Source organism: Chelon labrosus, assembly GCF_963514085.1.
Source record: "Chelon labrosus genome assembly, chromosome: 9".
NCBI classification, from domain to species: Eukaryota; Metazoa; Chordata; class Actinopteri; order Mugiliformes; family Mugilidae; genus Chelon; species Chelon labrosus.
In genome coordinates this window covers 26,408,461-26,434,527 of record NC_140359.1, presented here as the reverse complement: position 1 = coordinate 26,434,527, position 26,067 = coordinate 26,408,461, and the positions used below count along the sequence as shown (strand labels likewise).

Below are 26,067 nucleotides of genomic sequence, written 5' to 3'. Positions count from 1 at the left end.
ACAGCATTTAACTTTGCAACCAGATTTTACCCAGCGGCGATAGAATAACTTCAGTATCATGATCTCTTCTATCAAAGTGGAACATGCAGGTCATTTGCTCATCTTTGAATTAATTTAGGAGTTATTGCATGTCCTTTAAGTCTCCCACCTCTTTGTCGGTGTGCACCGCGTGGCGTTTTGCCAGCTTCTCCAGCTCGATGTAGGCGTTGTTGGCCTGCGTCTCCACCTCCTTCTGCAGCTTGAGCCGGTGCTCATCCATTTCGGCCTTTAGCTTGTTCTCCAGGGCGATCAGCTGCTTCTGGTGCTGCCGCCGCATGCGCTTGTAGCCCGACATCTGCTCCCGCAGCTCGCTCTCCTGCTCATGCTCGTGGATCTGTTTGGTCACCTGCGGAAAGAGAGCGCCAAAGTTAGGGAGACGCAGATAAATGATCAGATCAAAAACCTAATTATTTCGTACGTGCAAAACAGATGAAAGCGTATTAAAGTAGAGCAACGAGCTTAACATTTAACACTTAACATGTCACCTGTGCTTTGTAAATATCAATTTATTTGGATTATTTTTAACAAGATGAACTTAAAAAATAATGAATTAAATAGTGAACCATTATAGTTTAACTGCTGCAATCAGTTGGCAACACTTGCCAATTTTACAGAGGCAAAAAAATATGCTTCAACAAGAAGAAATAAGAAATTTAGACGTTAAAAAAGAAATACTGTGAAACCCACCACGACAGACCAACAAAAGCTCTTTCATCTGACCATCGCACATACACAGCCACCGCTTAGAACGGACGAACACAAAAGATTTCAGATATGTTTAAGTCAGAGGGAGCAAGAAAAAAAGGTATGGAAACAATTCTGAACAAGCTATAGACAGTTTAAATTGACCAAAGATAATAACCACGCTGTCATGTTTCAACACGTTCTCTCTCTCTCTTTCTTTTTTTTTTTTTTAGCTAAAACCTCCACCTGACACACCAACCTGAGGACAGAAAGGGTTCTCCACGTCTAGGTAGTACTCGCTCCGCATCTTCTCATAACTTCCACCTGAACTCCTCAGGCCAAACATGATGGCAACTTTAGCCAATTGCACCAGCATCCAGGAACCTTGTGCAGCATCCTATGCCCGACAGAAGCCTGCCTGAGCTCTGATGCCACCCCGAGACCCCCCCCCAATCCCCCCTTTACTGGACGTTGAACCCCCTCCCTCTGCTTGGTTCGTGCCCTGGGCACGCAGCGGCAGAGGCAGACGTGTGAACTGTGAATGAGGCAGGCCGAGTCCGCGGGCCAACAAGAACACAGAGCAGCTCTTTAGTCGAGCTAACGCTAAGCGGCGGGCAGCAGGTGGGTCACATGAATACCTCATTTAGAAAGAGTGGGAGAAGTTGGAGGGGGGGAGGTTAGAGAGGAGCAGGGCCGAGAGATGAGGGGAGGGAGGGTGATAGCGAAGGAGAAACAGCAGATGGAAAGTGACTGGGAGAGAGTTAAACTAGAGAGATAACAGAAATAATGCAAAGTAAAATAGAGGGAGAACAGAGGCGGAGGGGGGTGGAGGGGTCGGTGGTGGAAATAGGTGGAGGTTGAGCTCCCCTTCTCCCTAATCTGCACTGAATCAATACCCCTACTGTAATAGAGCCTCTCAATCCTAGTCACTTGCTTCACTGCCGCCCTGCATACCGCCACAAAGGGCCAAGTCACGTCATGTGACGACCTCTTTCACACAAGGCTCTGGGAATGGAAAGGAGATCATATTCAGGGAGGGGGGGGTGGTCATGCAGGCTAAAGGTGAATGTTCCAAGAAAACGACCGGGAACTAAGAAGCTCATGTTTATTTATTTGGTCCGCCTTCAAAAAAATAATGTATTGTGTGTACGTGAAAGGACGTGATTTGTTGAAAAGAGGAAATGCTACGCTGATTTGCGTGACTCCGGCAAGGACTCTCCTTTCGTTTTCATTTTATAATAAATTGAAAGCAATTAGCCGTTTTGACGTACTAACAGCATGAGCTCCGTGTTCACAGGGATCAACAAACAGACTCTGACCTCAGCTCTGTTCTTTAATAAATGAAGAACACACCAGAGTATCAAAAAGAAACGTATAAAGATGCTAAAAGACCTTGAGAAATTCAATGAAATTAGTAGAAGAGTGAATATATTTTAGCCGAGAGAGAAAAACAAGGATAACGATAATAATATATATACATATATTTAGTATTTCTAATATATAGATAATTTTATTGGAGCGTAGAAGTATTTACTTTCCCACAACTCTGTGACGTTCTTCCTTATTTCTTTAAGAAAAATACATTTCAGGCTTTAAATGGCTCTTTGTCCTCTGTGAGACAGAAGAAGACGCGGTTCTACTTTGAATGTTGCTACAGATGTATAGCAACATACGGTGAAGTCATCTGCAGTCCTCTACAGACCCGTTCAGTGTCCTGTTTTCCTGTACATGCATGGACGTAGCTGGCTCTCTGTACGTCTCACAAACAGGTTGTGAAATAGGTGCATCTAGTTTAACTACCATGTCAGATTTTTACCTGTGAACTAAATCCTATAATTCTTTACTACCTTATATTGCATAGAAGATACCAGTAAAACATTTTTGCTTTAAGGCATGTGGTTTAACAGTCGCCGGAAACAGCTGACTGATGTTTTGACGCGTCTTAAACTCGTCTGTAATTTGCCGCCGGCGTGCACGCTGTCGGGTTACAACCTGCAGCCAAAGACGAGACGAGTGGCAGAAGAAGTGAAATATTTTACAACGATGTCTCTCAACGCCGCCTTACGCTGCAGTCTAACCTCTAATAACCCCTGCCCTCCCTCTCACTCACTCACTCACTCACTACTTAGTCTCCTTCTCACTTTGCGTCCATCTCTTTCTGCAGTTTCCCCTCTCTCCACATCCTTATCGTAAATCACCCTGGAAAAATCTTATATCCCACTCATCGTTGTTCTTTTCCTCTTCTCATGCCTTCTCCACAACATCTGCTCACCTCTTTAGTTTGCTTCTCTCACGTTTTCCTTCTTCTACTACAACAGATCAAACTAATTTCTAAGAACGGTTTTATTTCAGTTATCTTGTAGTTCTTAGTCAGCGCTGTTCTTTTGTCTCACCCGTTTGTTCAGCTGTCCTTATCTCCTCAGTATTTGCCATGTGCTCTCCACCCTGTCTTTACCTTCTCCTGTCACCATATTTCATCTCTTTCAGTCTCCCTCTGTCATCGTGACTTGCATTTGTCTTTTGGAAATAAGAGTAAGAGTTACTACTGGCGGTATGTTCAGTCTTGTCGTTGACGTTCTCTCACTTTTCCTCTCTCTCCCTTCTCTGGCGATCCATCACCCTTCACCATCTGGACCCCCCGTTCGTCTCTCCCTCTCCCTCTTACTCTTTCTGTCTCTCTCTCTCTTTGTCTACCTGCCGATAACGATCTCAGCGAGTCGAGGCCAATCTGAGGACGTCTGCGCTCGGCGGAATAGAGATGATGTCATCTCTTTCAGCGCCGGCGGCCAGGACTGGCACTACAGTGATACGGCGGTTTACACAATGCTGCCTCCTTTCAACGCAGCCTCGAGCTGCACAGCGTGTCACCACAGCTCAAGTATTTTATTTTGACTTTAATCCGCGACTGTAACACGATGGGCCAGAACAGGCATGTGTAGTTAGAGATCAATTCTTTTAACCGATAAACGATAGGACAAGCAAGATTTATTTTATGTTGAATTTATAGGAGTGGATTCAGTTACCTTTTCTTTTTTTACCTAACAAGACATTTCTTTAAACTAAAGCTTACTCTGCCCGTAACTCTTGGATACAGCTCACCTCCTCGTGCAAAGCGACAAAGACGCAAGATTACTGTTCTCCGTCAGCAGGAGAACCTGTGAGTAATAGTTCTTTGAGATAATAAATATTAGTCATGTGTTTCTGCAAATAGATGCTTTCAAATTCTGGAATATGAAACATTCAGCTTTTTGAACTGAACTGTTTTATGTCGTTGTCTTTTATTTCAAGCTCTCAAATCTTAATAGAACACCTTGGAATTTCAATACTTCTAGCTACGCTCACACACAACCTATTATCGTCTTTTTTACTGCGAGTCATGGGAGGCATAAAACCTCCAGTGTGTGTGTGTGTGTGTGTGTGTGTGAAATGCAGAAGGACAGCAGTGGACAACGAGAAAGCACTGGAGCTCTGGTCAAGGACAGCATGAGGACACAAGACGCACAAACACAGAAATCTCCTCGCTCATGTCTTTTCGATGTCTTGCTTTAAGACCTGACAGCAGAAGGGACTCACAATTAAAACGAGTGGGTCACGGATGGGTAAACACACACACACACATACTCACATTCACACACAACATCACAACTACTTTGTAGTTACTAGAGCTGGTTTCCATGACAACAGACGGGGAGGGGGAGAGAGAGAGAGAGAGAGAAAAAGACAGAGGGACATATAAAGAAAGAAAGAAAGAAAGAAATTAAGAAAGAATCAAGGAATTAAGAGAAAAAGAGAGAGAGCGGTCCGACCGGTTTAATCGGATTATTGAGACAGATCTGAGAACGGTGCGTTATAAAAATGTAGTAAAACAAGAAATAAAGCAGGTGGGGGTTAAAAAGGGGAGGGGAGTGGTAATGTGAAGCGTACTACCAGAGAGGAGAAAACAAAAGAAGCGAGGTGAATGAAAGAAACAACAGTGTGTGGCAGAGGATGGGCCGAGTGGAGCGGAGACGCGAATCCAAAGAGATGTAAGAGGCCGAATGATTGTGGGATAAATGGAAAAGAAACTTGAGCAAAGACTCTGATTTTGCACCGTTTGTTGTTCAGACTTGGATCCACATCAGTGCTGAGACTTTTACTAGATAGAGCCCAAATTCAGCACCTTTTCACATTCGCAAAGAGATAAAAAGTATTCTTGCTTCCAAAGAATGGCCTCTAATATGGTGCTGTGGTGTAAGCATAATAGAGAGCCGAAGTGACTACTTCTACTTCCGGGCCATGGGACCTATCTTTCGAAAAAATATGAACGGCAGTCTATGGCGAAAGATAAATTATTTTCTGGTCCCGATCGACTTGTGCCTTGGATTATACATATGTTGTTTTTCAGAAAAAAAAATTATTTTACATGTCAAGAATGTCACAGTTTGTCGCAAGATAGTTAAATAAAACGCTATGGAAAATACGTAATTAAACGAACTACAAGTCCCGCATGCTGGCGCGTACAGAACCGACCAAAACTCCCTTCGTGTAACTACAGCTCTCGACATGACCCGATTTATAATGACTTTCACCTCGTTTGATGCTTCTGCCTTCGTCCTGGAAGAAGACGGTAAAGCTCAACAAGGAGACAGCCATAGTTCTCTAGTGACGTACATTGTTCGAGACGAGAGATGTAGTTCACTAAGCGATCTCATACAAAACCTAATGTTGTTCAGCTTATTTACGTCAATTTATCTCTTGACGTGAAAAATTATCTTTTAAATTCACACACATCATATGTGAAATTCATGCCACAATTCGATCGGGACCAAAAAATAATTATGATCTCTCCATAGACTGCCGTTCATATATTTTCGAAAGATAGGTCCCATGACCCGGAAGTAGAGGGGCGGGACTTCGGCTCTCTATACTCGGAGAGGTTTCCTTTTCTTTGCTGGCTTTCCAAGCAACACAACGTTTGAGGTGAACACTCCACAAATTAATGATTAATAGGCAAAAGAAAAGAAAATCACCAGAGATTTTTGGTTTAGTCTTACCAGAGAAGCTGACTTTATGGTGGCGAAGCGGCCCTGGTTTTTGTAGTTTTGGGCCTGGCTGCCCTTGTCAGAAGACGCTGGCCTCAGCTCTGGTCTGTGGATCCCATCGTCCCAGTTGTATTGGTGGTCCTGTGTGAAACGCACAAATGAGAAAAGTAAAATGACTACAGGTTGTAATTTCATTGCTTAGTAAAGATAATAAAAGAACGTTGTGGGTAAGGTGCAAAACTGAAGGTGAACACTTTGCTGCAGGACACTTCACACATTTTAACTCACTGTGCAGGTACTTGAATATTTCATCATATTTTTTTAAATTCCCCATTGACTCCACTCACTCATACAACTTGTAAATTTCAAAAAGGAATCTTCACTGTTTGCTAAAAACTGTGTCAACTGCAACCTCGCAAAAACACGATGAAACGTCAACATTCAATCTGTCCCGTTAAAAAAAAAACTGTCCCCCCCAGGGACCAAAGAGTCGATTCATGTGATGAGGAGGGAACTTCCTCAGCATCTGCAAACAATGTGTGTCACTTTCAATTGTTCTCGGGTTCAGCCCCTGAACTTGAAACAACACGCTGGCTGTCTGTTCATCAGAGTGACAACCTTATTCATGCTCTGTCAAAACACAAAGAGAAACCGAAGAAAGACAATGACAGATACGTGACATCCGCCCTCTTCACAGATTTTTAAATCGTATGAGGATGTCAGGCATTGTGTTGACCTGTGTGTAGTGAGTGTGTGTGTACAGGCAGACAGATGTATGGAGCGCATGTGTGCTGCTTGTTGACATGTGTACACAGCCTTTGTTCTCATAGAGAGAATGGTGTCAGTGATGAACTTGTGAGGACTGTGTCAACAGTTTCCATGGATTCAAGGGGGGGAGGGGATTACGCATACTCTTGAACACGCTGACAGAAACCAGAAGATGTTTGAACGGTGACATCTTCCCTTGCCATTTGTGAAGTTATTAACTCAGAAAGCCTTTTGTGCTTATTGTACAAGTTACTGTAGTTGGAAAAGTGTTTAATAATGTGCGATTACTGACTGATTAAATAAGAAGACAGTTATCGGGATGTTAAAAAGTTGTCTTGCCTCAAAAACTGGATGAATTTAGGTTAAGAGAGAACAACTTATTTGACTTTTGAGGTCATTTGGATGTAGGATTTCAGATTTCAGATCTGGGGATTCAGGGGTCTACATGAGCTCGTCTCCTCAGACAAAAAGATTTCGGGGTGGGCCACTGAGAAGTGCTCCATCAGCAGTTTTCCAGTTTCACCTTTTTGGTGTGCGGGGAGGAGTCCAGGGTGCTGCTGTAGTCCTGGGGGTGCATCATTGTCATCTCCGAGCAGCTGTCCTCCAGCATCTCCTGCATGCTGTTGACGCTGCTGCTCTGGCTACCTGTGCTGACCGATGTGCTGGGGAGGGAGTGGTTGCTGCCCAGGCTGTTCATCTTGCAGCTGGCCGCCTCGCTGTCCTGCAACGTGATCATAAAAAAGACACGTCTTAACATAAATGTCCTTCACACGAATGAAACGCAGACATCTCCAAATTGTGTCATTAAACACAGTCACCTCAACACGGGGCAAATAAGTGATGCCCTCTAGACTGCATTCGAGTCAAAGTCATGGTAAATTGCCTATTAACCTCTAATTGTTAAGATGTGTGTTTGTATTATTCACCTATTTCAGTGACGCTGCTGATGGACATTAGTTGGACTAAGATTAGAATCAACTTGAGTGTGTATGTGATAGATAAAGAGAATAGTTTGTTTAATCAGTCTTTCCACATGGAACCACAAAACAAGGTTTCATGCTACGTGTTTTCTCAGTAAAGCCTTCGGTGGTGTCTTGTTTCAGGTGAGGTCTGGTGGTGGCTGCACTCAGCGTGGTGTAGGATGACACTACTGTGGCTACTGGGAGTCCGTGCCTGTTCACTTTATTTCAGGCCAGGTCAGCGAAGGGACATTTTCAGCTCGATGTCAGGACACGACAGCGGCTGCAGGTGGAAGACTCCTCTTAGTTGGGATGTCAAAGTGCTGGACTGCTCTGAGCAGCCGTCAGCTATAAATTTTTATTTATTTTTATAAACTGAGTCAGGAAAGAAGGTCCCTTTGGACAAAAGTTGAGGTTCTGACAAAGCATCCTATCCTAGGCACCTGTGTGAAATCTCCTGTTGACTGCAGCTAAAAACAAAGACATGTGCTACTTTACTTTACTAATAATACTAATAACTTTGATTCATTGCTTTTTAGCTGATAACCTACTTAATATTAAACTAATTCTTATCTCAGTTGAAATGATTAGTGTATCTGTTGCATTTCCTGTGATTACTCTGCAGAAGATTTTTGACTCCGGGGCGAAAGTCTGAATTTATCCCCACTGATCACCTTTCCCCAATCAGCTCTCCCTTGTCTTTCACCTTAACCCTCTCCCTTTCCCTCTTCCTCCCACCTCTTCTTCCTCCTGGCTCTCTCCCATGGGCCCGTTGTGTTTCTCCTGGTAGAGGATCTTTTTCATCTTGCGGTACTGCAGATTGTCCAGTTCACGCACCGCATCCTTCGTCCTCTGGATGAGGTCAATGAGAATGCGTGGCGAGCGTTCCCGCCGCACAAAGTCATGCTGGAGAAAGAAACAGAGGGACACAAGAAGTCCTTTAGTCGGATCAGAGGTAGTTTTTTTTTACAAAATTGGGTTTATATAATAAATCTCATCTGAATGAATTACAATTTAGCTTTGGCTTTATACATTTAATGCTAAGGCTCATTTTTTTGTTCCATTTTTAGTGTGTGTTTCAAAGAAAGTGAAGATTAACAGCAAACAATAAACATGACTTTAAAGCTTTTTGCTGGCATGTCCCATAAATCGCCTTAAAGGACTTTTCAGTGCTACACTTCGAGACTGAACGGTCATCTTCTAGCCATTGTTTTATTTCACTGAGCACCACGGCTGCGTCGATCACTAGAGGGCGCCTGCAGGTTGCTCAACCCGTCCTAGGAGTCCCAGCACTCCACATCCTCAAGTACACTCACTCCCTGGGATCTGAGATCAGCCATAAAATTGATTTCCATAAATACTCTTAATCCTTTTCATTACAATAAACATATGAAATGCATTTGCCTTAGTTAATGAGGAATCCAATTAAATCATATTATTAAACACAAACAGCCATTAAGAAATATACTGATATTGAATTAAGAGATAACGGTATTTCATTCTGTACTTTCTAAGTTTATTAGAGGACCCATTAACACTACAATTCTGGAAAGAAAAAAGCTAAATTGGTAGAGCAGTACTACATCTGTTGGCCACAATATACAGTGCCGGTGAAAAGTATATGCATCCCTCAGAATTTTATACATTTCTGCATAGAAATGACTCAAAACATGAGTGGATTTTCACACAAGTCCTGACAGCAGCCACACAGAGAACACAAAACAAACAAACCTTGCTGCACAAGGCGGCTACAGCAGCCTGGAGGAATTTTATTCCATTCTTTAATACAGAACCGCTTCAGTTCTGAGACGTTGGTGGGTTTCCTCGCATGAACTGATTGATTCGAGGGCATTACCGCCCCCCGTGTTTCATGGATGGGTTCTGAAGTTCTGAAGCTGGAATGTGCGTTGTTAGAGACTTTGAACCCTCTTACCTTTGCTCCTCACATATAGTAATATTAGCCAATTTTCCTTAAATAAATAAATAAATATGTAGCAAAATATTTCTGTTTGTCTGCTTTCAGAACTTGTTTGAAAAACTGCTGAAGTTCTGAGTCGTTTTTATGCAGAAATGTAGAAAATTCAGAGAAGTACAAATACTTTTAGGCAGCTCTTTAAGTTCTTTCCAAGAAAGTCCAGTTTCTAAAGCAAGAAAGTTAATTCCTAGAATATTATAATTACAAAATCAGCTTGTCTTTATATATAAATACGATTATAGAGTAAGATTTTGAAACACAGTTTTACACTATACTAATTTATAAAACTCATCTAGGTCGCGTCGCTCAGCCTGACCACTTCTGGTGTAAGAAGAAGAGCATCTGTAATTTAATAAGGGTGTAATTTGGAGGTTGGGGCATCACACATTTATGTAATTAGTTGCATTACATAACCAGCAGGTCAGAGTGGGTGGAGCTAGTGGGTGGGTTGTAGGTGAGAATGAGGGGTTACGTGTGCATGAATGAAGGACATAAATAAAATTAGATGAGAACATTTTTCTCCCCAGAGCTTCACCACACACACATATTCACACCTCCCCTTAGTCACTCTCATTCATAAAATATTGAGTGCTTAAAAGGATGAAATGTATGCAACCTACGAGTACTTGACTAAAACATATATATATATATTGTATGAATATATATATCAGATCTATTTTTAGCCCCCTCTCTCACTCTGCACACCTTCCTCTCCATGTGACAGATGCTGGTGTAATAGGTTAGTAAGGACACAGGGGAATGACATCACACTCTGAAAATAGAGATGAGAGTGATTTGTCCCGTTTTCTGATGGACCTACAACAGAACGTGTGGGCGGCTGCCACCCCCGTCCCATCGATCGGCGAGAACTTATCTCCAGGAGTCCTTCTCATTATGAGGTTAGTGTGGAGAAGAAGTGACAGCATTTCTACGGCACCTACCGTCCCCGGCTTCTACCAGAAGCACTGATCCTTCCTCGCAGATTTACTCTTCTAAGCGTGACCGATTTGAATGTGAAATGGATTTCTAACCACATGTAATTATTTATTTATTGGTGTACACTCAGTACTAAACAGTTTTCTGAATATTGTGAATGTTGAAACCATTCTTACGTACGCAAAAATGCTTAATGCTGGTTAGTTTAGCTTAGCATTGGACAAGAAACGAGGTGAAACAAGATGACCTGCCATCCTTGATATTTTTCTCTGTTGTGTTCAAGTTTTAGACTGTCAATCAGACAAAAAAACTTCTTGAGCACATCCCCTTGTGCTCTGGGGAAGTGATTTTGCACCGGAGATGTCTGTGGATAGCGAGTTCATTTATAGGATTAAAAAACAGACCTAAAGCCAAACAACACTACTAGTTATTTTTAACTGTTGAAGGGAGTAAAACGTCGGGTACTGTTGAGAGGAGGTCACTGAGCGGTTATTTCATTATTTATATAACTAATATAACTGAGGGAGAGGTATACAGGGAGAGAGAGTGAATTTAACCTGAAGCCAGAACACTGATAGCTCACGGCCTGCAGATTAGTGACCTGATTTTCCCTTTAAAGAGCTTGGAGTGGTGTGAGCCCGTGTGTGTGTGTGTGTGTGTGTGTGTGTGTGTACGAGTGCCCTCAAAGGAATGTGTACATTTGTGTGTGTGCGTCTGAGAGGAGAAAGTGGGGTATTAATCATAAACTAACACCCTCGCCCCCCAAACCATTCACTATAAAGCAGCCACTTCGACACTCAGTCTGCTTGGTACTTATCCCTCTTTAATGTTTTTTTTTTTTTTTTTGGGTCAGGAGTGTTGGGAAGAGAGAATTCAAGTAAAAACCTTGATCCTATCCTATCCTATCCAGGCGACAGTCCGGAGCCCTTTATTTAACCGCTACCTAACCTCACACGTTCCCCTCATCCTCCCTTCTAGTGAGACAGGTGTGAAAATTCCTCCTGGCGCCCTCTTCACCCCCTGAGCATGATCACCAAGAACGTTAAACTCTAAGTGAGCCAATAGGATTACCTGTTGGTCTCACAAACAAAAAGATCAGCTCGTCAGTTACAGGGAAGCCCATTGAACGTTCACAGATTAACGTCACGTATGTTCATTGTGTTTCTGGAGAATTATTTATGGGCTTTCAGTGACACGATGGCTAAAAATAACCGTCATGATGAAGACTGAGCTCATTTTGTCTTTGACTGCGGGTAAATGTGTAGCTTGAAGGCGCATTAAGAATAACATTAAAAGGAAATTCATCAGTGCTTTCTAATTTTAAACATTTTATGAGAAAAACAAAATAAAACAATAAAATGGAACTGTTTTTTTTTTTTTTTAAAACCCTCATCACTTGGACCCTAACACACTTAAGCTCTACTGAGGCCCAAACACAGGAAGCAGAACTCTGACGAAGGGATCATTCCCAGCGGGGTGCTTGATTCCTGTGTTTGAAGAAGACACTGTGTCGATGCTTGCGTATTAGGAAGCCGTGGGTGGGTGGGAGTGACTCATCCTCACGGCTGAGGGACTGACTGAGGCAGGAAGTGAGGTTACAGCTGGAAAGATTACAGAGAGAGAGCCCACTCACTCGTAGCAGCTCCCCTGACGAGGGTCTGTCCTGAGGAATTTTCAGTAGGCAGTAGTCAACAAAGCTCCGGAAGGGGTCAGACCTGGGTGAGGACGACAGTGAATGGAGGTCAAGAATTACCTTCAGTGACAATATAAAGATAAGACTGCATTCGGTCACACCTACGGTCAGTTAATGTTTAACATGTAAGGAGCAGTAATCTCTCCTGTTCGGCTGGGTTTATCATATCAGTGACTTGAACCAGAACAATCCTATGTAATCTCTGAGTGCAGCCCCAACTACACGCACCATATAAGGATTAGGTAAAAATGTAGAGCAATAAATATATAGGCCACTGGAGCTGTGATCTAACTCTGATCTATAAATATAGCCGTGATATGTTTGGGTTGCTGCTATGGTTTATTAAGATAAAGAAGGCTGGGTTATTATATTCAGGATATTCATAAACTGTAGGTTCAGTAAATGCATCAGATTAGAACCAGTCTACTACCTAGCTCAATCTCAACCTTAGCCCACATGTGCACTTGTTGTATGGCATGCCAGCGTGCCCATAATGGTCTTGTGTTTGTGCATTGAACACTACGGAGCCGATGTCTCTACTCGTCTCATCTGGCGGGATGTTGCTAACGCCTCGGGCCGCTGGAGCTCCTCCAAAAATACCACAACCCCGCGTTGTCCGTCCCACACAACCGCTCACCTCAGCGCGATGCTAGAAACCAATGCTAATTTTACAACAGGCGTTTCTCCGTGCGGAGTCGTAGACTGTGAAAGACTCAAACTCGCCCCAATGTTTCTGATGACCTTCTCACAATACATGTGCTTTTTTTAAACGCTTAAAACTTGACATTTGTTTTAGAAACTGAGTGAAATCCAAAATAAACCCACTGATGCCTACATGCTGCACTGAGGTAGGTAAATAACAAAGCTACTCCTGAAAAGCTAAGCCAAAGAGACAGGTTCTTGCAAGATATCACGATGAACCAACATCAGAACAACTCTGCATGCCCAGGACCATGTTAGTGATGGTGTGACAGACATACAGGTTAAATACAAAACAACTGTAAACCATGAAGTTAACATCAGGTTTCCACTATAAAAAACAAAACAAAAGTGTGTTTGTTGCTTTTTTTAACCAATTTAGATCATCTTCCTCTCTGTGCACGCATACTGCTGAATATTAATCTCATTTCCTGCTGAGCCCAAGTTTATCTTAATTTATACTATATCCCTATGTTTCCTCCACGTCCTCCACTGAGCCCATATTCATGTAAAATACCATGAAAGTAATTAGCGTCAATATAACACTGTGTATGGAATAATTATCTGCTCTCCGTATGAATAATATTGTAAAGTATGTGTACAGGCGATACTGACTTGTTAGTTGAGAATATAAAAATGTGATAAAGCAAGGGTATTGCGTAAGCATTTACTCTTTAAGAAGCCGGAATCATTTATTTATAGAATAATAAATGTTCTTGAAGTACAACCTTATTAGCCCTGATATTAAGAAAAGTAAAAATGTTTTATTGATTTATGAAGAAAAATCAAAAATTTCACTCAAGAGTTTCTTGTTTTATTAGCTGGACCAATCATGAAAAATGTCAAATTTCCTGATAATATCAGAGAGAACGGCCGGTCTTGAGGGATAAATAAAAAGTGCTTTTTCTTACAACGTTGGATGGGATGGTGTTGCAAAAAAAAAAACAGCCGAGAGCTGTTTAAAACCTGCTCGTCCAAATGAAATTGCTTTTGATGTCTGCGAGGACAGTCCCTTGAGAATCTATTAGCAAACACAGTCATGAGCTACGAGGTTGAAAGCTGCATAAAATAACGCAGGATGTTTTTTTTTTTCCCACATTACATTTAGAATAACTCATCGTGTGTATGGAGGACTATGTTAGTTAGCATGGCAGGCTAACAACAAGAATAATAAAAGTATAATCACAGTGCTGCAGTTTTGCAGTTTTGATGTGGATATATATTAAAATATGCCTTATTATAGGCGAGCGGAAACGATGTGAGTAGTTGCACAGTATTTCTTTGGTAGAGCTTTCCCAGATAATTACATAAGAGACTTAAGAGTGTGACCTTGCGCAAGGCCTGTTGCAGGGATCACAGGTCATGCAGATTAACACAGGGATGTCTAACACTGACTTAACCCAGATCAGATTAATTTTCACAGTTGAAGGGAGACTGTTTTATGTTTTTATGAATACATTTTCTATTCAACTTAAGAACTACAAATCATTCTGTCAAGAGTATGTTTTAGTTTTAATTAAGAGGTTTACAAAAAACAAAAAATAAAAAATAAAAAAAGTCATATTTGGGGATAAACATTGGGTCTTCGACTCACCAGTCACTGGAATGCAGCGTGGGGGAGTCGTTCTGGGCGATGTGATATAAGGCACTCATGGCGTTCATGTTGAACAGGGGTGGTTTACGCTCCGCTAAAATACAGAAAGTCAGAGACAGTTCAACAGAGATGTTTCACTTCCTTAATTTTCACAATGACCAATCAGCTTCTCCTTAAACAAGGCAGACGGGGGAGGAGTATTAAAAAGCATGTGAAAACTAATTAGGTCGAATTTCTTTGTTTTATGATTAATTTTTTAACAGATTAGGTGTGTTGACTTTCTGATCATATGCGCCAATAAAAGTATTCTGTTTTTTGACCAGTGTTTAGGTGTATGCTCACCAAGTTCAATACAGGTGATCCCCAGGGACCAGATGTCCACTTTCCCCTCGTACTGACCCTCGTCCATGGCTAGGATCACTTCTGGGGCCATCCTGAAGGGAGAGAGACACACACACACACACACGCGCACACACAGACTTTCTTAAGTAAGGGGGGAAAAAAATCCATGAAAATGTTAATCTGCTAAGCTCCTCTGAGCTTTTAAAGACTCTGGTATGCTGTGATAGCAGCTCAGTTTTTGGAATATGTGTGTGTTTCTATAAACGCGTTGTGCGACAACTTGTGTGCGTGTGACTACGAGTACAGCTGTTTATGTGATGAATTCACTCATCCCAAAAGCTGCCAAAATCACGTGAGTGAATATTTTCGTCGGTGAAGTAGAGCTGGCGGTTGCTTTGTAAGAGACACCGGAGTGCATTACAGCATCTCCAGTCTGTGACAACACATAAGAGATTGCTTGTCCTGGGACGTAAATCACAGACACTGAATATGTGACGTTACTTCATCATGTTTTTGTCATTCAGACAGAGACTTCAAGAGATGTACTAGGAGGGATGCCGTGACTGAAAGAGACCAGCAGTGGATTGAAAACTAATAACATGAATAAGGGAAATTGTTGTCACTCGTCTCACAGGCTGCGGCACATTTAACTCCTTCTCTCAAAATGAATACTTTCTCATGAATTTAGGGAAATTGTGACATCTGTGCAAAGGTGAGTCGCTGCTCATTAAGGCACATGTAAAACTGCATCACATTAATGTAACTAGGTCTGCAAAGACATCTAGGGCAATACTTTAACTGTCAAAAGAAGCTGCTGAAGAATTTTGCAATTTCTATGCAACAGATAGCAAATCCTGAAGACAAAATATTCCAGGTCATGTTGATCTTAAAAGAACACTAAGTCCTGTGTTGCCTGCTGTGTTGAGTCTGGCCTTGTCTGTACTGACCAGTAAGGTGTTCCCACAAAGGAGTTGGCAGGTGAGGCAATGGAGGCAGAGCCAAAGTCGGCCAGTTTGACTTGGCCCAGCTCAGTCAGCAGGATGTTACCAGCTTTCACATCTCTGGAAAAAGAGAGACGCAGATGATAAGGACACGACGAGAAGATGCATACATGGAAGACGGGACACAGAGTCTGTTATGCATTGTGCATTTGTACCGATCAACTATATATGATGTAATATTATACAACACAGCCAAAATGTTAAAGGGGAACTACTGTTTTTTACAACCTGGACTTTCTATCATATAATACAATCATTTACTCACCCTTATAACTTTGGTGTCATTTTAGTTCCAGCAGAGCGCCTCGTATATCCATATAGGGGCACCGAAATGCAGCCTCTAAATAATGCATCTGGCCCGAAACGTGTTCATTTCACCAATATTTTGTTATGACACGCTAGTGCTATTCCCCGTTGAGTCTGGAGTTACCTGTTATCATCATCCAGGGCATAGACATATATAGATAGACGCGTCATTGAGCGCTGCCGTCTACTAGAGCGGCGAATAATTCTACTTTGAGATTGAGGAGTACCTCTTTCCTTCGTATGTTCATGCACCGCTGCCTCTGCGAGCCCTGTACCAAGATGGCGGCGCTTTAGGCACGTCCCTCCACAGTCAATGGCGCGTCTATCTATATATGTCTATGATCCAGGGTCTGTAGATTGACCTACTAACCTCTGACCTGGATGATGTCATCTCTGAGCGCCGCACTCACCTGCGATGGTCGTCTTGTTTACCGTTGTTTGCTACTGCTAGTTGTTTTTTTTTTTTGCAACATGGCTTAATATTGTTCTGAGGTTGTGGACGACGGCTTTGTTTATGATGGACGTCCTCACCGTTTTGAGCCAGAGTATACAGATGAGGAGCTCGTTGAAAGGAGGATGTGGAGGCAGAGAGAGGAACAGCTGGACAAAGAACAACAAACCGCCGCACGTCCGCGAATAGGTAACAGGTAACTCTGGACTCAACAGGGAATAGCACTAGCGTATCATAACAAAATATCGGTGAAATGAACGAGTTTCACGGCAGATAACGCGTTATTTAGAGGCTGCGATTCGTTGCCCCGATCACTCCCACTATACGCAGCGCTCCACTGCAGCTAAATATCTTCCAAACGACTCCAAATGACACCAAAGTTATATGGGTGAGTAAACCATCGTATTATATGCCAGAAATAAGGTCCAGGTTGTAAAAAACAGTAGTTCCCCTTTAAATATGACACCAATTAGTCTCCATCAAATGTGATATGGACCTGATATTCCTTTCAACGGTGACAAATAAGACACTGGTAATAAATGTTGATAGATTCACATAAAACCTGTGATGATACAGATTAGTAAAAAATACAGAGCCATTATTGGATGTCCGTCTTAGTTTTACAGCTTAATTAGCATGGCAGTGTGGTATAATAAAAGAAGAGCCCGAGCGTATCCACTAATCTTATCATGTTTTTGCCAAGTTTCCCAATAAATTCCTGTTAGGAAATGCCTGAACTGAACTGCCTCACCTGTGAATCATATTATGGGAATGTAGGTAAGCCAGTCCTAACAAGGCACCGTGGGTAATGGCAGCGATTTCCATCTCTTGGAGTGGCTTCTTGTGAACTTGGGAGGGAAATACGTACAGAGGAAATTAGTAGGAACATTTTAAAGACTTCAACTGAAAAATGTACATACAAAGGCAAATTAACGATAAATTAAAGATGCTGTATAGATGAGGTACTATACAACTTCATGGTTTTAGTAATTAAGATTAATTTAATCTGTTGATACACAGCAGCATGTTACTCTCCCTTACATACAATATAGATAACATGTGAGGAGTTATAGGCTATCCTAAGCTGAGCTATGAGTGAGCTGTTGCAACTATGTCAAGGCAAGAGGTCACATGAAAGAGAAATTACATAAAGACTACAGTCCCAAAAACAGAGAAGGGCCAACTGACACGACTGTGTACTCTACGTCACTTGTGAGTGCACACATAGGTGCTTAAAATAACACATCAGCTTTATGTTAGGGATGGTCAGAGGGTGAACAGTTCACCAGGTTGAAGCTTTTAAAATAAGGAAAAAAATATTATTTTACAAAAATAGTGCAGCTTGACACTGAAACAAACACAGTGACACAGATATGGTTTTCCACCTGTATGAATAGTTAATTCAAACCCCTAACCCGTAGTTATTTAAATCACACAGCCACAGACCGCATTTTATAATTAATCTGACAGTTGCAGAGATTCAACCTAAGCATGCAATCACATCAAAACTTTAGCAAGCTTTCAAAATGTAACAAACAACCACAGGAAACGAACAGAGAACATGAGGTGTTAGGGGTTTTAAAACACGAATGTGGTCATCTGATAGAAGGTAGTTCCTCATGTCTGTTAGTCTAGCAAAAACTCGCGATGGTCAAAACAGCCATCTGGACTAATGTTCATGGTCAAAGTTCGCTAACTAGCAGCTAAACTAAACCAAGGTAAACGTGGCTTTTCATGGGGGTGGCTTTAGAGGACAAACTATTTAAACCAGAAACAAAAACTTTCAATAAAGATGAGGAGTTTCTTTAACCTAACAGAGAATACTAAGTACACGTGTGACTGTATCACAACCTCAAACTGGAGGAATTTAGCAGCTACGTGCTCATATAACATTTATGAACTATGTATTTCTTCCTGCGAGTTCCAACTATACATCTGTTAGCATAGCTTAGCCTAAAGACTCTCTCAAATTAACACGCTATATCTCATTTGTCTGATCCATATTTCTTGTCTAAATCCAAATATTTCTTCTCATTGTCTTCCCGGGGAAAATATTAAGATTAACATGCTGATATGGACAATACAGTTGTTCAATAATTATAAAAAGTCAGAATGCGGGTGCACATTTAAACATTAATGAACTTACCCTCTAGTAAATCTGATGCAGAGCCCAGGCAGTACTCCATCACCAGCTGAAACAGAACACAGCCACAGCTGAACAAAAAGACTGAATGACCAATTATTCAAGCAGTGTGCAGTCTCTTTCATAAAAAAATACTGATACAAAGCTTTTGGTCAAGTTTGAGAAAACTGTTGAAGACTGCAATGGGAACATGTACATAGGAGTAGGCAGGAGGGAAACACGAGACAGTGGGATGCGAAAAGAAATAAAGAGAAAGAGGAAAAACAAGGGCTGAACTAGAACAAAAGATGCAGAGAAGGATCCACTAACCCAGGCAGTGTTGTCTTTCAAGTAGCAGCCTTTGTATTCGATTGTGTTTGGGTGTCGCAGCTGTACCAAAAACTTGACTTCCTTAATGATGTCCTGCCACTTCTGCCAAAACAAATTCAGACAACACAGATGGTTATACACGACAGGTACATGGTTAGAATCGAGGTATCGTATGAGTGGCCGTTGTTGGGACTTTGATATTGGCACGTCTGTCCTCTCACTAGCGTCCACTCACACGGACGTCATGGCTTTTACACATATCTTACTATTGTAACCTGACACACATGGGAGGTTTTTATAGCAGCGAACCAACATAAATACTTCACAGATTGAAAGCTAGCCCTCTGCCTCAGCTGGTTAGAAACGGTCTGACAATGTCATGCGAGAGCCGTCCCATAAAACCATCACTCAGTGGCTTATAAAAAAGAAGAAGGTTTATTAAACCACAGAGATGTGGGCTCGAGTTCAGCTGAAGTGCAAGCTGGGATGCCTTCTGAAATACCCTTGTGGCTAAATATTTTAAGCAGTTTACTTGGCGCAGCGGTACACACGTGCACGCTTAAAGCTTTTCCGCTGGTGCATTTGCATCCACTTTATTTTTTGTTCCTTTTGAGCAGTTAACCATAGCACGTGAAAGCTCACAGTTTTTTTGCACGGTAGCGTTGAGCTTTGTGGTAAACAGCAGTGAGAATGACGTAATGTTGGGCATGCATTTTGAGCGTTAGCTTAGGCGACCCGGATACCAGCTTGACCTCTAGTGTTTTATGGTTCTACGGCCGTGTGGCTTGTGAATGCTCCTATGTGTGACAGTCTTTCTTACTTCGGTAGTCTGCTTGCCATTATAGGACATCTTTTTGATGGCCACCACCTCGTTGGAGTAGGAGTTACGGGCCTGAAAGAGACAACAATCGATCAAAGTCATGAAATTTAAGATACTTTAGCAAAAACAGCTCCAGAGTAATCCTCCCACAGGACTTCTTCCTGTTTCCTTCTCCTGGCCATCAAGCTCTATAAATAGAACCTGGCATCAATAAAGTAATAAATACAGATTTGCATAACACACTATAAAAAGAGAGCTAGAAGAAATAAAAACATTACAACAGTATAGTACTATATTATAACATAATAATAAACATTTCCACCACATTACAACACGTGCAGGTGAGTGCTGAACGGTTTACCAACGGCCACTGTTAACGTTTGCGTTGTCTCCCCACATCGGCGTCCTCACGTTCAAGCCACGGCGTTAACCTCCGAGGCATTAGTCCTCGGGGACACGGGCTCAGCCTAAGCCCTTATCTCAGCTTCATCCCACTTACAAATGAACGGGAATTTCATGTTGAGATTCAAATGGAATTACAGTAGCAGCAGGCAACACAGTATTCCCATTTGACTTTTTTCCAGATTAATTTGATCCCTGTGATTGCCCTTCGCTTCATGCATAATAGATGTCCTCCTCTGTGGTAGAGTACAGCTGTTTATATATATATATATATAGTGGGGGAAATAAAAATCATGTAACGTTAAAATATTTAACTATATTCATGCTAATTGTCATTACATTCAGTAAGCAGGAGGTGCATCAGTAATTAGAATACTCTGATACGTTTATGTGCATTATACTGGTGTGCTTAAAGCCCTTATTGGTGGGCCAGCATACGGCAGCAAGGGATTTATTCTTGTTCTCTTCTATAATGAACATGGTCTTCACACACAAACTATAAATTAAAATACAGCTGTATGAATATATTTAACTATGCATGCATAAACAGTAACAATACCATGCACTTAACCTGTAGTTATCCTATCCAGCTTTGCTACTAGAAGCATTTATGTCTCAAAGGTTGGACATCATTTCCAGTTACTACTACTATTCAGAGGAGAAGAGCTCTGATTTACACACTTTATTGATATGTGCATGTGAACCACTATTAATTATAAGCTTAACTCTTTTCTCATATCTCAGATCACGTGTAATCAAGGTGGAGGTTACTGGGGTGTGTTAGATGAAACCTTCAGAGACGGTTCAGGGCTGAAATAAGTATTTCATTCACTCACAATGTTTTTCCAGGTAACAATTTATAATTCTAATTCTCCGAAAAGATATGTGAATTCAACATTGTGTTAAAGCTGTTAAATACAGCACCTATGATTAAGTATGAGGTAGCTTTGGCCATCTTAGAAGATAGCCTACACCCATTGAATAGGGAATTCCAGTATCTTCCTTCCGGACGGAGGCTAATAGTCCCTAGATGTAGGACTACAAGATTTAAAAACAGTTTTGTCCCAGCTGCGATCACTCTGTTGAACAAACTATAGATTACTTGCACATAACGCACAAGCACTTTGGGTCATGCACTAGCATCTATTGTATGTTTTTAACACGTGTTTTATGTCATGTTTTTAATCTATGTTTGTACTGTCTGTCTATATGTCTTATGTAACATGTTGTTAACCATGATCTACAGTCTGTTTTATTTGTTCTATACTGTATGTTCCATGGTTTGTGTGGTGTATGTCATGTGGTGGTCTATAAGTGTAAAGGATGTCCTGCCTCTTAGACTGTAAACCTAGTTTACCTATGGGTACCAATAAAGTAACCTGAACCTGAACCTATGAGGTCTCTGTTGGCGAAACTATGACTGGAGGTACAGATAATGTGCATCTTTATCTGAAAAAAAAAACAAAAAACAACCCACATTAACTAAAGCTGCTCTGGCTAACAGCTAGCTGTGTGCCAGTTGTAATGTAGACAGCGTAAGTGTGTCAGTGAGCACAGCTCTGGCATTAGGGCAGGATTTAGACACACACTAGAGGCAGACGGACATGAGCACCAGGGCTACTAGTGATGTACTGGAGTTGTGTGTGTGTGTGTGTGCGTATGTGTGTGTGTCAGTGACACGGGATAGAAGGGATAGGCGCCCTGGCAGCCAAGAAAATCCTGCCCCTCTATCGACAACTCTTCTGTTTTTCTGCACCAAGAGAACAGCTGTCTTACGAGGGAAGGATGAGGCTTATCGCCCCTAGCCCTGCATCTGGAGGAGAGACGAGGAGAGGAGAGGAGAGGAGAGGAGAGGAGAGGAGAGGAGATGCAGCATGCTTTCATCCCTCCTCCGCGCAGAATCAAAGGCTTGATGAGTAATTAGTGATGATGAGATTAATAAGAAAGGCTGCAGAGAAAGTGAAGAGAGGAGAGGATCTGTCTCCGCTTAATTGCATTCAAAGAGCCATCGTGAAGATTGCATTTACAGCACGTACAAATCACAGTCAATACAGCGATATGTACGGTAGTTAAGATGTGAAATTAAATCTACATTTGCACATTAATAATCATCATCATGTAGTATGGGGGCTAAAAGTGGTAATATGACTTTTTAAATGATCTGGCCCCTCAACTCAAACCACTACCGACTGTCTCACCGTGTCATCTCAGTAATGCCTTAAAGATGCAGTCATACTCTAGAATAGAAACTGAAATCTGTTCAACAGGGGGCGTCTGCTGAGCGGTTAATTCCAGTTCAGATTAAGTCCTTAAATCTGGGTTCAAAACTTGGTCAAGGTCTTTAAAAGAGTCTCCGCGCCGAAGTGCAAAGAAACGGGAACCGAAACTCACAAAGTATACTGCCCCAAAGCTGCCATGTCCGATCTCGTGCAGGTCGCAGAAGACGTCCTCTGGGTCATCTTTGAAGAAGAGGTCGGCCACCTCGGGGTCCTTCGGCACTCCTTTCCGCGTGGATGACGGCATTATGGGCTGGACATGGGCTAGGCGCCGGGGATCACGCTCACGTACACGCTACTGCCGCCACCAGATATCCCCGACGGGCCCGGCATTGGCCAGCTAGACCTTGGAGAAAGAAAGAAAAAAAAGTCAAGAAGGCAAACGGTGAACTGATCGCGTATTAACTGCTGCTCCTCGCACAGGACGAGGCATTTGTTTCCTTGCATGTACACACATACAAACACTGAGACCTGGGAACATCCAGACATTGTTTGATCAAATGTTAGGCGACATTTTACGTACATGTGCGTTTATAGTTTATAATGTCTGTTAGACTTTCTTTGGGAGTGTGCATTTGTGTGTCATTATCATGTGATGCCGACTAGCCGTCTAGTCCTGCTGCTGATCCAAGTCCACACTTACATACACAGAAACACACACATGCTTGACAGCTGAAGCTGAGTCACCGATGCATCATTTCGACACATCCACACAGTGTGAGCGTCGTCGTCGATGTGTGCGTGCAGACATACATTAAAGCTGGATGTTTCTGCATCGCAACGCTGCAGCCAGGCATTCTGGACACCCTGCTCCAGTTAGCTTGGCTGCACATTCAGCACACACAGTCACACACACACTATACACATCTCTCTGATTCCAGTGTCTCTCCTTCTCTCTCTCCCCTTTTTTTTTTCTGTCTACCATGAAATCTCTGTGCACATCAGCCAGATGCAGCGAGCAAATCTGGCTCCAAAAGGTCGGCCCCACACAGAGGAAGCTGACATACAGGCAGAGGCAGCGAGACACACAGACAGCAAGGCCGAGACACTAAGCATCAGCATCATCCTAATCCTCTGCTCTTAAAGGGAATCTAAGTCATCACACCCACTCCAAAAATATCATCCTTAAAGGCAAAGTCCTGTGTTCCTCTGTTCAGTGGCACCATATGCAAAAAAACATGGCCGCCTTCAGATTTTGTGTGAATTTACTTTAGGTACAGTAAAATCAGCTCTCTAGTGACTCAACTGACCTATGGCTAAACCATGCCCCCAATCACAGTGCGCATAGCTAACCCAATACACTCGGACATTCTCTGCTTCCACGTCCATTGAAATGCATTGCAGTTAGTCAGTTTTCGTTCGTTTTTATATGTTTTTATATGTTTTTTTCGTGACATTTTAAGTTTAAAATGGTCAAACGGTGTGCATGGGGTACCTGCAACTCCGATACTAGGTATCCCGAGAGGCTGGGCGACGACGGCGTCTATTTTTTTACCCTTTCCAAAGCCATATCTCAACCGAGAGAAGTGTCTGCTCTGGATTAAGTTATGTGGAAGACCACACCACCAACTAAACGTGAATAAAATCAACAAAGACGTCTACATCTGTTCAAAGGTCAGTCAACAACGTATTTCAACGTTATCTTTAACATGTCTAACGTAACGTAACATTAGAAAACATTAGACTAGCCTTATGTTAGCTTCTAGCTGCGTTGTACATCATTTCACTTCGTTTCCTCAGAGTTAATTTGCCTGTTATGTAGTTTTTGTACTTTGGCAATTCGTACATGATTGTTAGCTGTTGTCCAAAGGGCTCTAGTTATACTAACGTTAACTTTTGGAGCTTAACTTCATTAATGTATCTGTATAACATCACGAACAATGATAACGCCATTAATATAACCTTCCAACGCATAGTGTAGACCCTTTTGGTCACTTCTGACTCCAAAAATCACCGATAGCCTCCTGACAAATGTCTCTTTCTGTGAAAGTTGCCATAGCGCCTGTCATCGAATGTTGATCGTTTGTCCGAGTGAGTGGAGGGGGCGTGGTTTAGCCATAGGTCAATTACATCATTCTGAGTGTCACTGTCGTGGTAATGTTTTGCCATTTCACAGTAAATAAAACCAATTATAGATTTCTGGTACTATTCTGAATACAAACTTGCCTTGACATCAACACCTGTACAAAACAAAAGTTCTAAACCACTTTAAAACAATTGTGCATTGCTCATGGGATTCTAGTTATTTGTTATCTATCCATCTTCTTCTAACCTTCTTTATACAGCTGCTGTTTACAAAGCTCCTCTAACATCTCAGCATTGGGAGAGTCAGGAGGAGGACTAAAATCAATTCCATGGCATTTAGCTTTGATTTTTTTCCCTCTCAGAACGCTGCAGAACATGCTTAGACACAAGTACATAAAGGTTTCACATAAACAACAAGCGTGGCTTCACGCTTACATGAGAAAAGATCACATATGCAGGCTCACAAGCCTATTACCTTAAGGCATCTGTTGGATGTAGTGGCTCTTCTGAGAAGCATGAAACACTAAGCCGAGTTCCCCCGTGTCTATTATAAAGCTGTGACGAATGATGAATGGACTGTGTGCAGTATAGCAGTTTAACTGTATGTGAAACCAAGAGTCTAAAGGTGACATGGTGACAAAAGGGTTCAATATAAACGGTTTATCATCTTTAGATTCTTTGTGTGATCCTGCAGATATATTTGTGGTCTTTTTCCAGTATTCATAAATTAACCAGTACCCTGCTGTTTTATTAATGTTTAGGTTAAATTAATTTTGATGTAAAACCACGACTGAACACAATCAGACAGGCTTAAAAATAAGGCAATAAAAGAAAACCATACACTGCCTTATTTGAATGTACTATACGTTTGTGTTTACATGTAGCTGTGTATATCTGTTAGCCAAGAATCTAGACGCGCCCCTAGCGGCAGCAAATTACATTTGTTTCCAGGGTCAGTCTAGTTATTCTCCGTTGACTTGAGATTTCGAAAAGTCCAAGATGGACCGGGCCAATCACGAGTCCGTGGGCGGGCTTAACATGATGACGACTGACCTGCGACCATAAGCTCCGTGAATTACGCGTGAATTCCCCGTCCTGCTAGAACTACCAGAGCGATGGCTGCTGCTAGCGAACAACTTTCTTTCCAATCGGCTTTGGCCGCCGCTCTGAAAGACTTGAAGTTAAGCTTTTCTCTGAGAAAAGAACAAGAAACTGCACTGAGGTCGTTCTTACAGAAGAAGGATGTATTTGGAGTTTTGCCAACCGGATACGGCAAAAGTTTGATCCACAGCTTAAAAATGATTAATGCAGGAGAAACTCAACCTGTAGGCGAAAAAAACAGGATGCAACAAGAACTATTTAATATCTATTAGGATAAGTTTTTTCCACAACACATGCAAGGAACTCTCTTTTCCGTCGCTCTGACTACGTCACCTTCTTCGTTGCTCTGATTGGTTGTAGCGCTATCCTATTGCGCGGAGAGGGAGTTTGAAAGACAACCGTTTATCCCACCGCCTCCGGTTGAGCCCCGTCTATGGAGAGTGCCCAGACCCTACATTTAACGTGGGTCTGGCTCGTCAGGCTGTATATCTGTGTGAGCTTGTGTGGGTTTTCCTTTTTTCCC

At 42.1% G+C, this 26,067-nt stretch overlaps 1 protein-coding gene across 4 annotated transcripts in view; it reads right to left on the bottom strand.

Annotated features, from left to right (window-relative positions):
• The window catches only part of taok3a (TAO kinase 3a), a gene marked incomplete at its 3' end in the record, with an annotated part of 65,022 nt that overhangs the window by 5,702 nt on the left and 33,253 nt on the right, over positions 1–26,067 (bottom strand). For all 4 annotated transcript variants that reach the window (XM_084551227.1, XM_084551229.1, XM_084551228.1 and 1 more), the window contains exons 3-15: positions 22,534–22,764; positions 19,741–19,812; positions 18,921–19,022; positions 18,615–18,660; positions 17,220–17,316; positions 15,658–15,771; positions 14,711–14,802; positions 14,369–14,462; positions 12,016–12,097; positions 8,210–8,377; positions 7,036–7,233; positions 5,757–5,885; positions 149–385 (exon numbers count right to left, since the gene is read on the bottom strand). In XM_084551227.1, the coding sequence (XP_084407353.1) occupies positions 149–385; positions 5,757–5,885; positions 7,036–7,233; positions 8,210–8,377; positions 12,016–12,097; positions 14,369–14,462; positions 14,711–14,802; positions 15,658–15,771; positions 17,220–17,316; positions 18,615–18,660; positions 18,921–19,022; positions 19,741–19,812; positions 22,534–22,665 (1,563 nt within the window). In that variant the 5' untranslated portion in view covers positions 22,666–22,764. The remainder of the gene's footprint in view (positions 1–148; positions 386–5,756; positions 5,886–7,035; positions 7,234–8,209; positions 8,378–12,015; positions 12,098–14,368; positions 14,463–14,710; positions 14,803–15,657; positions 15,772–17,219; positions 17,317–18,614; positions 18,661–18,920; positions 19,023–19,740; positions 19,813–22,533; positions 22,765–26,067) is intronic.